The 16,317-nt window shown below is 45.4% G+C and overlaps 1 protein-coding gene across 1 annotated transcript; it reads left to right on the top strand.

The window, feature by feature from the left end:
* Window positions 1-2,895: 2,895 nt before the first annotated feature.
* On the top strand, window positions 2,896-15,348 carry mphosph10 (M-phase phosphoprotein 10 (U3 small nucleolar ribonucleoprotein)). Its single transcript, XM_078532409.1, has 11 exons — window positions 2,896-3,103; window positions 4,398-5,043; window positions 6,520-6,674; window positions 8,472-8,643; window positions 9,532-9,673; window positions 10,005-10,072; window positions 11,353-11,490; window positions 12,456-12,566; window positions 13,488-13,595; window positions 14,086-14,316; window positions 15,104-15,348. Exons 1-11 carry the CDS (start codon window positions 3,036-3,038, stop codon window positions 15,251-15,253), a joined length of 1,989 nt encoding a protein of 662 aa, XP_078388535.1. The 5' UTR covers window positions 2,896-3,035; the 3' UTR covers window positions 15,254-15,348.
* The last annotated feature ends 969 nt before the right edge of the window (window positions 15,349-16,317 follow it).

Below are 16,317 nucleotides of genomic sequence, written 5' to 3'. Positions count from 1 at the left end.
CTAGTGGAAACATCTTCTCAACATCTACCCTGTCAAGCCCCCTCAGAATCTTGTACATTTCAATAAGATCACCCCTCATTCTTCTAAACTGTAATGAATAAAGGTCTAACCTGTTTAGCCGTTCTTGATAAGCCAACCCCTTCATCCAAGGAATCAGCCTAGTGAATTTTGAATTGCCTCCAATGCCAGTATATCCTTTCTTAAATACAGGGGCCAAAACTGTACACAGTACTCCAGGTGCGGCCTCACCAACACCTTGTACAGTTATAACAAGTCTTCCCTATTTTTAAACTCCAACCTCCTACCAAAATTCCATTTGCCTTCTTAGTTACTTGCTGCACCTGCATGCTAACTTTTTGTGTTTCATGCACAAGAACACCCAGATTCCTCTGTGCTGCACCTTTTTGGGGTTTCTCTCCATTTAAATAATAGTCTGCCTTTTGATTCTTCCTACCAAAATTTATGACCTCACATTTTCCTACATTAAACTCCATCTGCCAAGTTTTTGCCCACTCACTCAACCTATCTATATCCCCTTGCAGGTTCCCTATGTCCTCATCACAACATGCCTCCCACCTATTTTTGTATCGTCAGCAAATTTGGATTCATTACACTCTGCCCCCTCCTCCAAGTCATTAATGTAGATAGTAAATAATTGAGGCCTTAGGACTGATCCTTGTGGCACTCCACTAGTTACGTCTTTCCAACCTGAAAAAAACCCATTAATCCCATCTCTCTGCCTTCTGTATGTTAACTAATCCTCAATCCATGTTAATACATTACCATCCATACCATGAGCTCCTATCTTGTGCAATAACCTTTTATGTGGCACCTTATCAAATGCCTTCTGGAAATCCAAATACACTACATCTACCGGTTCCTCTTTATCAACTCTGCTTGTTATATCCTCAAAGAACTCTAGCAAATTTGTCAAACAGGATTTCCGATTCACAAAACCATGTTGACTCTGTTTGATTGCGTTAAGCTTTTCTAAATATCCTTAATAATGGGCTCCAGCATTTTCCCAACAATGGATGTTAGGCTGACCAGCCTATAGTTTCCTGCTTTTTGTCTCCCTCCTTTCTTGAACAGGGGCGCCACATTAGCGGTTTTCTAACCCGCTGGGACCCTTCTGGAATCCAGTGAGTTCTGGAATATTTCGACCAATGCCTCCACTGTCTCTGCAGCCACTTCCTTTAAAATCCTTGGATGCAGGCCATCAGGCCCTGGCGACTTGTCTGCCTTTAGTCCCATTAGTTTGTCAAATACTTGTCCCTCATGATAGAAACTGTTACAAGATTTTACCTCCCATTAGCTCCTTGCTTATCTGATATCTTTGGGGTGTTTATAGTGTCCTCCACCATGAAGACTGATGCAAAATATTGGTTTAAATTATCTGCCATTTCCCTGTTTCCCATTATCAATTCTCCAGTTGCATCCTCCAAGGGTCCCATGCTCACATTAGCCACTCTCTTTTTAAAAACCCATAGAAGCTCTTGCTGTTTGTTTTTATATTTCTTGTCAATTTATTTTCATAATAAATTTTCTCTTTATTTTAGAAGTGAATTTCTTAACTGTACTCTTCAGCTTTAATAATGTCTCCTGATTTAAACCACTTGGCCAATCAAGAGGAGAGACACGAACGTCACACTTCAGCTCCGATAGGTAGAAGCGGGTTGAAGGGGCTCTCTGCCGCCAGTTTTTATCTCCCACCGTCGCTCCTTTCTCATGCAGGTCTGCTTTCCTTGTGCACTCTCTCCCTCTCTGAACTCTGCGCTGCTTTATGGGCTCTCTTTCTCCGAACTCCAGTGCTTTATGGGCTTTCTATCTCCAAACTCCGTGCTGCTTTCTGAGCTGAGGATACAGAACTGCAAGTGCCCACCGAAGCACCTGATGTTCAGGCAAATCCAGAAAAGGAGGTTCCTGGTAAAGAATCTGAAGTTGTGGAGCTGCAACGTTCCACGCGTAACAGGAAACCAACTGAAAGACCGAACTTGTAAATTCCTTACCCAGAGTAAATATTATGTTGTCTTGAAAAATATGTACTTGTAAATATATGTATAGCTGAGTTAAAGGGGGAGAAATGTAGTAATTGTTTTATTTAGCATGTATTTATGAATAATACTTGTCAGGAAGATCGCATGTGGTAACCAATAAGACAGTAGCGTGGGCTACCTCAGGAATCAGTGCAGAGATAAGAGTTGGAGTTGAAAGCACAGGTGTAGTTGCTGCTGAGTATATTGTAAATAAACTTAATGTTTATTTAGAAGCATCTGCAGATCGCCTCTACCATTTTGGTCCCTTGATGTTGTTAATAATCACGTTTCAAGCCTGGAAAGATGAGAACTCTGGTTTAATATTGGTCATGCTGCCTTGTAAAAAAAAACAATTTAAACTTCCCTTACACATCACGTGACTCCAGTGCAGCTGTGAAATGCGACCCGTCGGAAAACTTACACCTAACAATTAGTTCCAAGCTTTTAACAGTTAACATAATAATATTTAACGGGGGTTTTTTTTTTAAAAAAATGTTTACGTCCAACAGATTGTCAAAGTTACCACAGTCCAGCTTGGGTGACACCTCGTCGGAAGAAGGCAGCTCCTTTGTCCTGAATCCCAGTTGTTTATGAGGTGGATTATCGGACGGATTATCTTTGTTTTCAGCTCCATTCTTTGACAGGGGCTGAGGTACATTTCGCGGGCCGGAGCTGCTGCTGAGGTACCCGGGGCGGCCCGGGCTCCCCGCTTTCCCGCCGCTTCGACCAGAGAACGGTTCAAGCTCCCGGGAGACACTGATCCGGGCCGCCCCCACGCTTGAGGCCTCGAGATTTACGTTCAGCCTCCTCAGACCCTAACACCTCATTACATTTGCCTCAGGTCAGTTAACGCGCGGACATCCCGCCCCCAAATCGGCGAAAACTTTTGAGAAGCGGCGGGAAAGAGGAGTGAGGGGGACGGGGACGGAACCGGAACTGGGTGTGAGGGGCTCGGAGCTCCGGGGACGATCTCAGTGTTACCCCACGCCGGGCGGCAAGATGGCGGCGCTGGGCGAGTGCGCACGGCGGTTGGAGCGCGCGGCGGAGCGGCCGGAGCTGTTGCTCAGGTAAGCGGGGCGGCCCGGGCTCCCCGCCTCGGGTAACCGGGGGCGGCTCGGGTAACCGGGGGGCGGCTCGGGTAACCTGGGGGGGGCCCGGGCTTCCCGGCTCGGGTAACCGGGGCGGCCCGGGCTCCCCGCCTCGGGTAACCGGGGGCGGCTCGGGTAACCTGGGGGGGCCCGGGCTTCCCGGCTCGGGTAACCGGGGCGGCCCGAGCTCCCCGGAGCTGCTGCTCAGGTAACCGGGGCGGCTTGGGTAACCGGGGACCCGGGGCGGCCCGAGCTCCCCATCGGGTAACCGGGGCGGCCCGAGCTCCCCATCGGGTAACCGGGAACCCGGGGCGGCCAGAGTTCCCCATCGGGTAACCGGGGCGGCCCGAGCTCCCCATTGGGTAACCGGGGCAGGGAGACAGCGGCTCCGGAGTCCAGCGAGGAGCCACTTATGGAACCGAGTTATACTGACCGAGAGCGCACCGTCCGGATCCGAGTTATACTGACAGGGAGCGCACCGTCCGGATCCCAGTTATACTGACCGGGAGCGCACCGTCCGGATCCGTTATTCTGACCGGGAGCGCACCGTCCGGATCCCAGTTATACTGACCGGGAGCGCACCGTCCGGATCCCAGTTATACTGACCGGGAGCGCACCGTCCGGATCCCAGTGATACTGACCGGGATCGCACCGTCCGGATCCCAGTGATTCTGACCGGGAGCGCACCGTCCGGATCCCAGTGATACTGACCGGGAGCGCGCCGTCCGGATCCCAGTGATACTGACCGGGAGCGCGCCGTCCGGATCCCAGTTATACTGACAGGGAGCGCACCGTCCGGATCCCAGTTATTCTGACCGGGAGCGCACCGTCCGGATCCCAGTTATACTGACAGGGAGCGCACCGTCCGGATCCCAGTTATTCTGACCGGGAGCGCACCGTCCGGATCCCAGTTATACTGACCGGGAGCGCACCGTCCGGATCCCAGTGATACTGACCGGGATCGCACTGTCCGGATCCCAGTGATTCTGACCGGGAGCGCACCGTCCGGATCCCAGTGATACTGACCGGGAGCGCGCCGTCCGGATCCCAGTGATACTGACCGGGAGCGCGCCGTCCGGATCCCAGTTATACTGACCGGGAGTGCACCACCTGGTTTGCACCTTGGCAGCAGACTTTCCTGTAGAACCACAGGAGTCAACATGTTTGTGAGAAGATTGGAGGGTGGCAGAATGTAATATGTAAGAAGTGAATCCTGAGCTGTTGTGTTTGAGGGTGAGATTTTGGATTAACACTGTTCCTCTCTCTCTCCTAGTGTACAGGATGGCTTGGCGTCTGACTTCACTGTTCTCACTAAGGAGCTGTACGATTTTCAGAAGGTGCAAGAGCCAGAGTCTACTGCTGGAAGCCCGCTGAAGGAGCTGGTGGTAGAACAGTTTGATGAGGAGCAGATCTGGCAGGAGATCGAACTGCAGAACAATTCGGTCTTAAACTATTTCAAGAATACAGTGGCTTTTTTACTTCAGGACACTCTTATCAGACTGATTGATACAGAAGATGTGGAGATTGAAGCTCCTGAGGAAGAGTTCCAAAATAACGAGTCTACAGAAGCAGATGGTGAGATTGGGGAGGGGAGTGATGAGGAGGAGGAAGAGTCAAAAAAGCAGACAGTGGACAGGGAACATGTTCAAACAGAAAATCCTAGTGATGAAGATTCTGACCTCAACTTTGATATTGATGAAGTTGAGAAAAGGACTAAACTCCAGAGAAAGAGCCCAAGGTTTGCCAGCAGCTCAGAACTGGACGATAAATTCTTTAGACTTTCGGAAATGGAAGATTTTTTGAAGAAAGTTGAGAAGGAAGAAGGGAAGCAGAAAGATGATGATGAAGAAATAGATTATTTTGAAGATATTCCCTCTGAAGATGAAGAACTTGTCCTGAAAACAAAGACTAAGATAAAGGTAATAATCTTGCCCAGTATTCAGCTTGCCGCCGGTGCTGATCTCTGTCGTGATATGGTTTCATGGATGCCCATCAGTCTCCAGTACCTTGACTAATGGCCATTCTTTAGGTATGAGCTGAAACAATGAGAGGCAGTGGGCTACTGGATCATGGAAGGCAGCACATCCTTCATCCAGTGTGCAGACACTCACTCAATTGTGACCAGGATCAGGGACCCCAGTTGATCCGTTTTTCCTCTCTCTACCCCAGGATTGCTGGGGAAATTCTGCACCCTCGCCATTCTCCCAGCTGAGATGAGTTAGCTTAGCACAGGCTGGGGATTGAGCCACTGGACTGTATAGCTGGGTACCACATTAATAATGTATTTACCTGAGGACGGAGTTGAAATGAAGATCTTTAATGAAGTAACCACATGCTGATAATATTGCTCACAGACAAAACCATGTTCCTGTCTCGTGTTGTAGCTGTCTCTGTCTTTCTCTCCCACTCTTCTTCAGCCTTCACTGGAGCAAATTTCTATCATACAGTTGACGAGGAAACTGAAAACTTTGGGGGAAAGGGTGCATTACATAGTCTGAGCGCACATACTCGTCTATCCAAATCCAGTGACCCTCATAACTGGGTTTCAGGGATATAGCTGCTGCTGAAACTCTGCACCTCCTACTTGTGGGATCACTGGTCCATGGGATTCAGTGCGAAACTTCTGCTACCAGTTAGCGACTATCCTGATGGAGTGGAAGAGGGAACTCCACAGCTTTCTGCATAGGATCAAGGTAGTTCCAAGACAACATGCTGGTGAAGAATCTCATGGTCTCTGTAATCTGAAACTTGACCCACAGTACCCTGGGACTTGATCAACCAACCAGTCTGGATTACTACTGGGACTTGGTTTGGATTGACCTGTTGCTAGGGTTGGGATTCATTCCCCTAGGCTTCAGTTAATACTGTAAGTAAGGTGTGTGGGTTCAGTTAGTTCAACTGCAGCAAAGCCCTTCCTGCCAACTTCTGCAGAGCTCTCTAGACTTGGATAAGTGGGAATTGTCCCTACAGAGAGACTGTGGCCAACAGGAACACTCCATGTGTAAGGATCTCAATGGCTCAGTTTGAAGGCAGCTGGATTATCTCAGAGATGTTTGTTCTCTTGTGTTTTCTCTTCCTTTCTCTTGCTCTCAGTCTCCCCCTCACACACATCTGGATTACAAAGACACCTTGAGAAGAGTGTAACAGCGAGAGTATAATCTCTTCAGTAGATATCAATGTTGTGGATTGGAGAGGCAGGATGAGAGAGCACACAGTCAGACAGCTGAATTTTACAACTCTGAGTAAGGGATGATAGAGGTCAGCTGTGGCCAGTGTGCAGGATGTACCCAGTGCTGCAGGTTGTGCAAAGTGATGTTCTGTGACTTAAGATCAGATTAAGGAACTCTGTTGTATTACTGTTTTTACATGTTTGAATTTTGTTTGCTGTTTGTCAGACCAAGAGTTCCAGGAACCTGCAGTACAAGGATTTCTTCAACCCAGTCATGGATGAGGAACCTATAGAAGAAGATGGCGATGAGGAGAAAGAAAGCATTGAGGCAGAAGGGGAACCAGAGCCAGAAAAATTTGAGGAGGGGGAAGAAATCGATGAGTATGTTTTCTGAAGTTGTTTCCTCCATTTCCTCCTACCCCCACCCTTAGGCACTGGATCCAACTCCAGCATCACTGACATTCCTCTGACATTTCAACATAGGAACGGGAGTAGGCCATTTGGCCCAGCGAGCCTGCTCTGACATTCAATGAGATCATCTACCTCAACTCTACTCTCCCGCACTATCCCCATATCCCTGGATTAGCCTCCAGAAATCTATCAATTTCTGTCTTGAACATGCTCAGTGATTGAGCTTCCACTGCCCTCTGGGGTGGAGAATTCCAAAGACTCACCACCCTCTGAGTGAAGAAATTCCTCCTCATCTCAGTCCTAAATGGCCTCCCCTTATCCTGAGATTATGTTCCCTGGTTTTAGACTCACCAGCCAGGGGAAACATCCTATCTACATCCACCCTGTCGCACCCTGTAAGAATTTTGAATGTTTCAATGGGATCACCTCTCATTCTTCGAAACTCTAGAGAATACCGACCCAGTTTGCTCAATATCTCCTCATAAAACAATCCTGACATCCCAGGATTAGCCTGGTGAATCTCTGTTGCACTCCTTCTGTGGCAAGTATATCCTTCCATAGATAAGGGGGCCAAAACTGTACACAATACTACAGGTGAGGTCTCACCAAGGCTCTATGTAACTGCAGCAAGACATCTTTACTTCTGTACTTGAATCCCTTTGCGATGAAGGCCAACAAACACATACAATTTGCCTTCCTAATTGCTTGCTGCACCTGCATGCTAACTTTCAGTGACTCATGAACAAGAACACCCAGGTCTGTTTGGAAACTGCACTTTCCAACCTCTCGACATTTAAGAAATATTCTGCCTTTCTGTTTTTCCTACCAAAGTGAATAACTTCACATTTATTCACGTTATATTCCATCTGCCATGTTCTAACCCATTCACTTAGCCTGTCCAAGTCCTCTTGAAGCCTCCTCGCATCCTCCTCACAACTTGCGTTCCCACCCAGTTTGGTGTCATCAATAAATTTGGAAATATTGCAATTTGTTCCCATATCCAAATCATTTATATAGATTGTGAACAGCTGTGGGCCTAGCACTTATCCTTGTGGTACCCCACTAGTAACAGCCTGTCATCCTGAGAATGATCCATTTCAGGTGACTCTTCCTGTCTTAGGTGAAACTGAGTGTCCGCCAACTGGTCAACAGTGGGTAACAGATTAGCCCTTATCCTCCTCATCACCTGCAAATATAACCCTTGTTTGCCATTTCCTTTGTTCCATATATGATCCAGGTTTCTGTTGCTGGACTTTCCTCCAGTTGAAGACTACCAGCAATGTGTGTCTGCAATGGGTACTGTCTTGGTTTTTATTCTGTACCTTATGATGAAGTCCAGCACCCATTGATCTTACTGTTCTTTCTCTGCTTTGGCTTTTAATGATATGCATCTGGATTGCTGAACCTCTTTATTCATGTACAATTAGTCATGGCACTGAGACTAGATGTAGAAGCCCAACTAACGGTCTAAATGAGATTAGCGATGGGATGCAGTCTGGGCTACTGGCTTCACAGGTCCTCAGAACCACTGGCAACAGAGTCCTGTAGAAGCTATTGAAAGAATTATACGCTGCACAGCACCAGCAATTGGTCTGTGTCACACACACCCCCCTGGTAATCTGTAAGAATTTGATTTGTGGTATCATGCTTAATAGCACATAACAACATAAGTACAAGCTGAAAATAGATGTATTCTACTTATAAACTAGAGTGTAGATCCCATATTTATTTGTTGTATTAATTTGTTTCTTTTTTTCTGTAACCCAGAGACCAGGAGGAGGAGATGGCTGAATCCGAGAGTAGCCTAGAGGCCAAGAGGGCCCACAAGAAAGTTAGTTTTAACCTGTCAGATGACAGTGATGTGGAAGAATTGGCCAATGAGATAGGAGGAAAGAAGCCAGAAGAGACAAAATCAGCCTTCGAAAAACGCCAAGAAAAGGTGATTATTGGAATGATTATTAATTCAGGCACAGGGCACAATATCCACACCCACTTTCAGCTGAAAGAAAATGTCAACACACTTCCCTGAGATATAAAAGAGCCCCCAAAGGAGTTATTGGGAAGATGATCAAAAGTTTGGTCAGGGAGCGTCTTGCAGATGAAGAGATTTAGAGAGGAGTTCCAGAGCTTAGAGCTTATATGGCTGAAGGTATGGCTACCAATAGTGGGGTGATGGGAGTAGGGGAGACACTAAGGGTTGCAGTTGGGGGAAAGGGATTTTTGGGGTGGATGGTGTATGGCTGAAAAGGTTGCAGAGATAAGGAGGGTAACAGCTATGAAGGGAATTAAACATAAGTGTGAGAATTTTAAATTTGTGGGGAAGCAAGAGATGATGTTAGAAGTCTTAATACAAAGCCTTGAAAAAAAATCAGGTGTTTTTATCTCTCCACAGATGCTGCCTGACCTGTTGAGAGTATTTCCAATGTTTTCTGTTTTCATTTCAGATCTCCAACATCTGCGATATTTTGCTCTAGAAAAATCTGGACTGTTTTTGTTACAAGAGGTTAAACTTATGAAGGGATTGGACAGAGTAGATTGAAAGACTGTTCTTGGTGATTGAGGGGATATGCATGTAGGATTAAATGTAAAATTATTGGGACAGAGAGCAGGAGAAACATTTTTACTCAGGGTTGAGAGGTTGCAGAGTTAGTTTAGGAATGGGTTGGATTAGTGGTTGAAGGAAAAGAACAGTGACATGGGATTAGAATAACTTGTGTGGAGGATAAGCATCGACTTGGGCTGCTTGGGTGAATGGCTGGTGTCCAGCCTGTAATTTCTATGCAGTGTAATTCCACGGGTAACCAGCGTTGTGTTTTGTTTCCTCTAGCTAAACACACAAATCCAGCAGCTGGAGAAATCGGCCTTGGAACAGAAGCCTTGGCAGCTCCTGGGAGAGGTCAGTGCCCAGAAACGACCAGAGAATAGCCTGCTGGAGGAGGACCTCCTGTTTGACAATGCAGTCAGAAAGGGTATGTCTTGCCCTTGCACACTCACCTTGAAACTGGGGAAGCGGGAGGGTTGGCAAAGACCACTCATTTTGGTTTTGGTATGTCTGGATGTATGAGATAGTGTGTTTACTGGCCTAGCATTAAGCTTTGCTGAAATTATAACTGAAAATGTTGGAAATTCTCAGCAGGCCAGGCAGCATCTGTAGAGCGAGAAAGGGAGTTAACGTTTCAAGTATGTGATCTTTTATCAGAATTCATAGTTCTGATGAAGGATCGTTGACCTGAAACATTAAAGTTGTGTTATAGTTTGCTTTGTATTGAGTTTGTACTAATTTCTGATCTCTGTTCCCAGCTCCTGTCATCACTGAGGAGACAACACTTCAACTGGAGGATGTTATTATGCAGAGGATTAAAGACCAGGTCAGTGGAAGGCTTTGTCAGTAACTCCTGGACCAGCTTATGTTAGGTTGGAGATTTTCCTGAGTAACTGACAGCAAGAAGCTGTGAAATAAGTTACTCAGGAAAATCTCCAACCTAACAGCTAGTGCCACGTACCCTAGTATGCCTAGCAACTGATGGCTTGGAATATTCTAACTGTGCATTGGTGCCTAATTATGTGGGCAGCTAGTGCTTGCCAAGTGTGGTGTATTCACACGTTTCACCCACTGGAGTGCTACAGAGAAAATGTGGTTCCATTTAAACCAAACGTGAAAAGCAAGAAAATAGATTCTTAATCTAAAGTAGAACAAAATGTGGAAAACACAAAAGACAACTGCAGCTAATAGAGTGGAAAATGAAGATGTTGTAAAGAATGGAAAGTAGTGGAGTTATTGAAGTGGGATTAATGATTCACATATATGTCAAATTTATAATGAATTGTATGCTTGAATTACTACCATCTCTAATTAAAAGTAGATCTTTCTTGGCCCTGGAGTCTGTAATTAGATTGAGAATATATCGCTCCATTTTGTGTGCAAGAGCAGAGAGATCAGTGTGGGAGGCGTTCATTGAGCTATTCTAAATGATGAACAGGATAAACGAGGCCAATTGATCAGATCAAAGGCAAGGCTGTGACCTTGAGATAAGCATTAATGTAATGTGCCAGTGTGGAGGAAGTTATGGAAAGGGAACACTTTGCTGCATGTGGTTGGCATTAGATTTAATATTCTAATTGCTGTGGTTAAAGATGGGGCAAGAAAGAAGGAAAATGGAGCTGTGGAAAACCAGTTCCTAACTTTGATTCTGGTGACAAGGACTGAATGTCCCCTTTTGGGATAAATTATCTTTCCTCCAATCAGAAATAACACAAAATCCTAGAATATGTATTGCAGGTCAATCAGGCTGATGGTGAAAAGGAAGAAGTGCAGTTAGCAGGTGGACCAGTTTGGGTGGCCGCTGGAGCTATGATGAGGTCCCCATCCCAAGTGTTTCATTGCCTCTTCACTTTGTGTGTTGATGTGCATGTGCAGCATTTTCTGTTTCAGCTAGGATTGATGAGGTGAATGTTCAGTATTGATATGTTTACTCTGTCTTAAACAGTGGATTTTCCACAAGGTTCCTTTTAACTGAAGTCATATTGGAATCGGTTGGGTCCAGTTCTCTGCACTATTTCTGTTTTGTAAGTTCTGTTGATTACAGCCACTTAAGAATGGCCATTAATCAGTTGTTGATGGGTAAGCATCATGTGATCTGTGTTACAGGCCTGGGACGATGTTGTACGTAAAGAAAAACCAAAAGATGAGGTCTTTGAATACAAAAAGCGACTCACCTTGGACCATGAGAAAAGCAAGCTGAGTCTGGCTGAAGTCTACGAGCAAGAATATTTAAAGCAAACTCAGGTAATAATCTTAGGTGATCTCAGGAGGCACAAACACCTTGGGGATTAGATGAGGTTTGAACAAAGGATTAATTTGAATGGAATTACAACAATTTCAACATCTAGATTAAACACAGGAAATTGGACCAGAATCGGGCTCAGCAATGATGCCTGGCACAGTTGCACAAAATCCTGGAACTCCCTTCCTAACAACACTGTGGGTGTTCCTACAACACATGAACTGAGGCAGTGCAAGAAGGCAGCACACCATCACCTTCTCAAGGGCATTTAGGCATGCGCAATAAATGCTGGCCTAACCAGCGATTCCCACATCCCATGAACAGGAAAAACTTTGAATGCTTTTGCGACACATTTTTTTCACATACGCAGGCTAAGCATATGGGTATGGTAATAAACAAGAACTGTTCCATTAAAACTATCCCACCCCACCTAGTGGGAGTCAGCACCTTCAGGAACTGTCCCCCATTGAGAGTCATCACCTTCAGGAACTGTCCCCCATTGAGAGTCAGCACCTTCAAGAACTGTCCCCCAGGGAGAGTCAGCACCTTCAGGAACTGTCCCCCAGGGAGAGTCAGCACCTTCAGGAACTGTCCCCCAGTGAAAGTCAGCACCTTCAGGAACTGTCCCCCAGTGACAGTCAGCACTTACAGGAACTGTTCCCCCAGTGAGAGTCAGCACCTTCAGGAACTGTCCCCCAATGAGAGTCAGCACCTTGAGTAGAGGACATATTTGACAAAAATTAAAACATTTGGACTTTGTCAATAGAGAGTTTGGAGAGGAATATGTATAGTTGCTTGTTTAATAGTAATGTGATATTTGGAACGGTTAAGTTGTAATTAATAAATGTAGTTGCTGAGAGTCAAATGTTAGATTTACAGTCCGTTGTCATATGAGTCTGAGAGATCAGCTAACTGTTGGTTGGCTGTGTGCCTGTCAGATCTTTAAATTAAAGTTTTATTATTGCAGCAAAAGTCTGAAACGGAGGAAAACCTGCAGCATGCTGAGATCCAGAAGTTGATGGATTCCCTTTTCCTCAAACTAGACGCACTCTCAAACTTCCAGTTCACACCAAAACCGGTAAGTAAAGGAAATGGTGTAACATTGGAGGTTAACTGGAGACAAGCATGGACTGCCTAACTCCGCCGCTGCAAGGGCACAGCTGTTGTCTACTCCCGGGCCACACTGACATCCACTGGATATGGTCATTACCCCTGTTGCGTTGTTTGATGTTTTACATTCAGTGTGACTGGAACTGGCTGGCTGCTGAAGCAATTCAGATCAGCAAGATCTCACGCACTATTTCTGGATTGTGCTGATTTAGCTGATTGCAGCAGGGGGGGAAACCACAATGCGCCTCAGCACCCTGGTAAAGGGGAAAGTAACTAAAGTTCCTGCTCCTTTGGATTACCCTGTGACCCCTGCTGGAAAATGTAATTGGATGTCTCTTAATCTCAGCACACACAGGAAGAATTACTACCTGGATGTGGTACCATGTGAGCAATACCTGTGGTACTGTAGACAACAAGAGTTAGGTCTCAGGAGGGAAGACTATCAGAGCGCAGATTGTCAGAGAGAACTGGTAAAATCATAGGCACTCATTCCCCACACTGCTGGAGTAGAATTGAATGTTCAGACTCTGGCGCCAAAACATAAAGTCTACAGTTCAAGTGCTCAGTATTTCCCTTGACATTTAAACTTTGTTTTTGTGTAGTGGACTGCACTTGCAGTTTGAATGCAGTCAGTTTGTGACCCTCACACACTTGCCCTAAGGCCAGGTTTAATCCTGCAGTCTACAACACTCTGACTCTCTGATCTTTGTGCTGTGCAAAATTCAGTTTCTGTCTGCTGCCATATCTGGAGGACAGGTCACTTTGAGCATCTCTGCACATTGAACTGTGTCCTCAGCTGGCCTTGGAGCAAGGTAGGAGGGCAAAGGTTGCTTAAACTTTCCTGGTAGTCAGGGGTGAGTTTGTAATGACACTTTTTTTCTTTTGTCAGCCTGTGCCTGAAGTGAAGGTGGTCTCTAACCTGCCGTCCATTAGTATGGAGGAAGTGGCACCAGTGAATGTCAGTGATGCCACTCTACTGGCACCAGAAGAAGTCAAGGTAAGAAACTAAAGAGGAAGGTAATGTAAAGGCAAACAGCACTAAGCCCCTCCATGGAATGGCACTGAGCCCCGCAGTGCCCAGCCTTTAACTGATACCAGCTGGGGAAGGAATGTGACATTACTCTCTACGCTTATGGTTTTAGAGAAGGAACCCAAGCTTGTACCTCTGCTCCTAATTGTGTTAGTGACTCCATGCTGGAAAATAAGTATACACACTTTGAATGAGAACGGGATCAGGATTGGGATTATGGTTGAGATTCATCGCATTTGCAGCACCAGTGAGGCTCTACGGGGTGGGAGGGGGGTGGGGTGCGATGATGGGTAAGATGTGTTTTTCTATGAAAGCTGACTTATTGCTATTATTATAGAGGCTGTTTATTGTATTTATTATCGAGGCTGTTTTGTATGGAAGCTGGTTTATTATTGTATTGAATGAGATGCAAGACCTGCAGTTAGTGTCGCAGTGCTGATTGGGCTGATAATTACAGGAGAAGGGTCGAGCTGGGGACCTCCAAGGAGACACCGAAAAGACAGCAACAGACAAGAAACGGGAGAGAAGGAAGAAGAAAAAACTGAAACGTCTCCGATTACGAGAGAAGGAGGCGCGTCAGAAAGTATTGGAGAAGCTGAATGTGAAGCTGAGTAATAAACGAGTGAAGGAAAAGAATGCTGAAAAAGTGAGGAAATTGACCCAGGAAGGAAAGGCGACGCTGCTGAAGGTGAGTACTGTCGTATGGTGATGAACATTGGAGCAGTGTAATGAGGCTGTTGAATATGTCAGAAGGAGAGATTAAATTAATTTTAGAATGTTTTATTTCCTTTCAATGATTGCTTCCTTCGCCAGATAATCACCCTGTGAGTCTCATTGTTCCTGTTCACAGCAAGGAGTGACTGAATAAATTGCCAGCAAATGTTTCCTTTACAAAATGTTCAGGCCAAGTTCCTTCCATGTACAGCATTGCAATTTCAAACAGACCATCAGTGTCATTTAACTTGCTTCCATTCCCCTTCAAATTCCCTATAGTTTCAAAAAAATACTACACAGCAGGCTGTCACCATCTGAGAGAGAAAAGATAGGTTAATGTTATGGTTGGGTCCTTGTATGAAGAGCTGACTGGAATACTGACCTCCCCTTTCTGACCCATTGTGTATTTCTAGCATTCGCTATTTTATCTCAAAACCTTGGATCAGTTTGCTTGCCCAAATTGCATCATACTTCGGCATTACCTGCTCGTTCTTGAATGCAACCTCTCACTTAATCATCATTTACTGGGTTATATACTCCTTTAGATAAGAGTTTCTAAAGTCACTCCTTTTAGATACTGCCTGAGGCATCAGTACCCTGAATAGGAGCTCCTGTTTATTACAGTAGACCCTGGCACAATGCAGCATTGTATGGAACAATCTGTATTCTCATGCCTTTATTTTCCCAATGTAATTCATCAGGAAGGAAAAGCCAAATTTTCAAAAGTGGACTCTAACTCAATTATTTTTAACTATTAAAAGGATGAAGGGAAAGACAAAACTCTACGCTCTTCAAAGGCCTTTTTCTCCCAGTTACAAGACCAAGTGAAAGCTGAGTTGAAAGGAGCCAAGATCGGAGCCAAGAAGCAGAACAAACACAGAGAGCTTTCAGCAAGCAAGCTGAAACTTTAATACAGCTCCTTTACCTCTTCTAAAAATTGACCCATCTGTTTCCTGTACTTATTTAAAACATGGCTTTTTCCTAATAAAATACTGAGTTTATTCTATGCTGGTTGGAGTGTCACTTTATAAGATTCCCAGGTCGTGTGATAGAGCTGCATCAGGCACCTGCTAAACTTAGTCATACTGACCGGTGTGACAAAAAGAATCGCTTTTTCTGCCGGTTTATAGCCCACAGGATTCAAAGTGGTAAGTGCAAAGAACATCTTAGACTGATAAACATAAGTGAATTGGATGGGAGCCTGCCAGATAGAACTGTAGAACAGTTATGGTGCAGAAAGGGGCCGTTCAGCCCATCTTGTCTGCGCTGGCCAAAAAGAAACTAGCCGCTCATTTTATTCCCACTTTCCAGAACCTGTTCTGTAGCCTTGTAGGTTACAGCACTTCAGATGCAGATCCAGGTACCTTTTAAATGAGTTGAGTGTTTCAGCCTCAACCAACAAATTAAGCAGTGAATTCCAGATGCTCAGCACCTTCTGGGTGAAAAAGTTTTTCTTCATGTCCTCTCTGATCCTTCTACCAATCACCTTAAATCTATGTCCCCTGGTAATTGACCCCTCAGTTAGGGGACACAAGTCTTTACTGTCTACCCTGTCCAGGCCCCTCATAATTTTGTGCACCTCAATTAGGTCACCCTTTTAGCCTCCTCTTAGTTGCAATTTTCAAGCCCTGGCAACATACTTGTAAATCTCGTCTGCATTCTTTCCAGTGCAATTATGTCCCTCCTGTAATGTCACCAGAACTGTCCACAAAGTTCCAGCTGTGGCCTAACCAGCGTTTTATACAGTTTCATCATTATATCCCTGCTTTTGTACTCAATACCTTGCCCAATAAAGGAAAGCATTCCATAGGCTGACTTGTCCACCTGTCCTGCCACCTTCAAGGACTTGTGGACATGCACTCCAATGTCTCACTTCCTCAACCACTCTCAACTTCCCGTTTATTGCATATTCCCTTGCTTTGTTTTCCCTCCCCAAATGCATTCGTTACCTGACATTTTTCCAGATTGAATGCCA

The sequence above is a fragment of the Cetorhinus maximus genome, chromosome 30, assembly GCF_964194155.1.
Source record: "Cetorhinus maximus chromosome 30, sCetMax3.hap1.1, whole genome shotgun sequence".
Classification (NCBI taxonomy): Eukaryota; Metazoa; Chordata; class Chondrichthyes; order Lamniformes; family Cetorhinidae; genus Cetorhinus; species Cetorhinus maximus.
The sequence above is the reverse complement of the archived record's forward strand: the minus strand, read 5'-3'. Positions and strand labels throughout refer to the sequence as shown.

Coding starts and splice junctions, on each gene's coding strand:
- mphosph10 (XM_078532409.1), top strand. CDS start 3,036: ATGGCGGCGCTGGGCGAGTGCGCACGGCGGTTGGAGCGCGCGGCGGAG. Junction 9,674..10,004: donor TGACAATGCAGTCAGAAAGG/GTATGTCTTGCC, acceptor CTCTGTTCCCAG/CTCCTGTCATCACTGAGGAG. Junction 12,567..13,487: donor TCCAGTTCACACCAAAACCG/GTAAGTAAAGGA, acceptor TTCTTTTGTCAG/CCTGTGCCTGAAGTGAAGGT.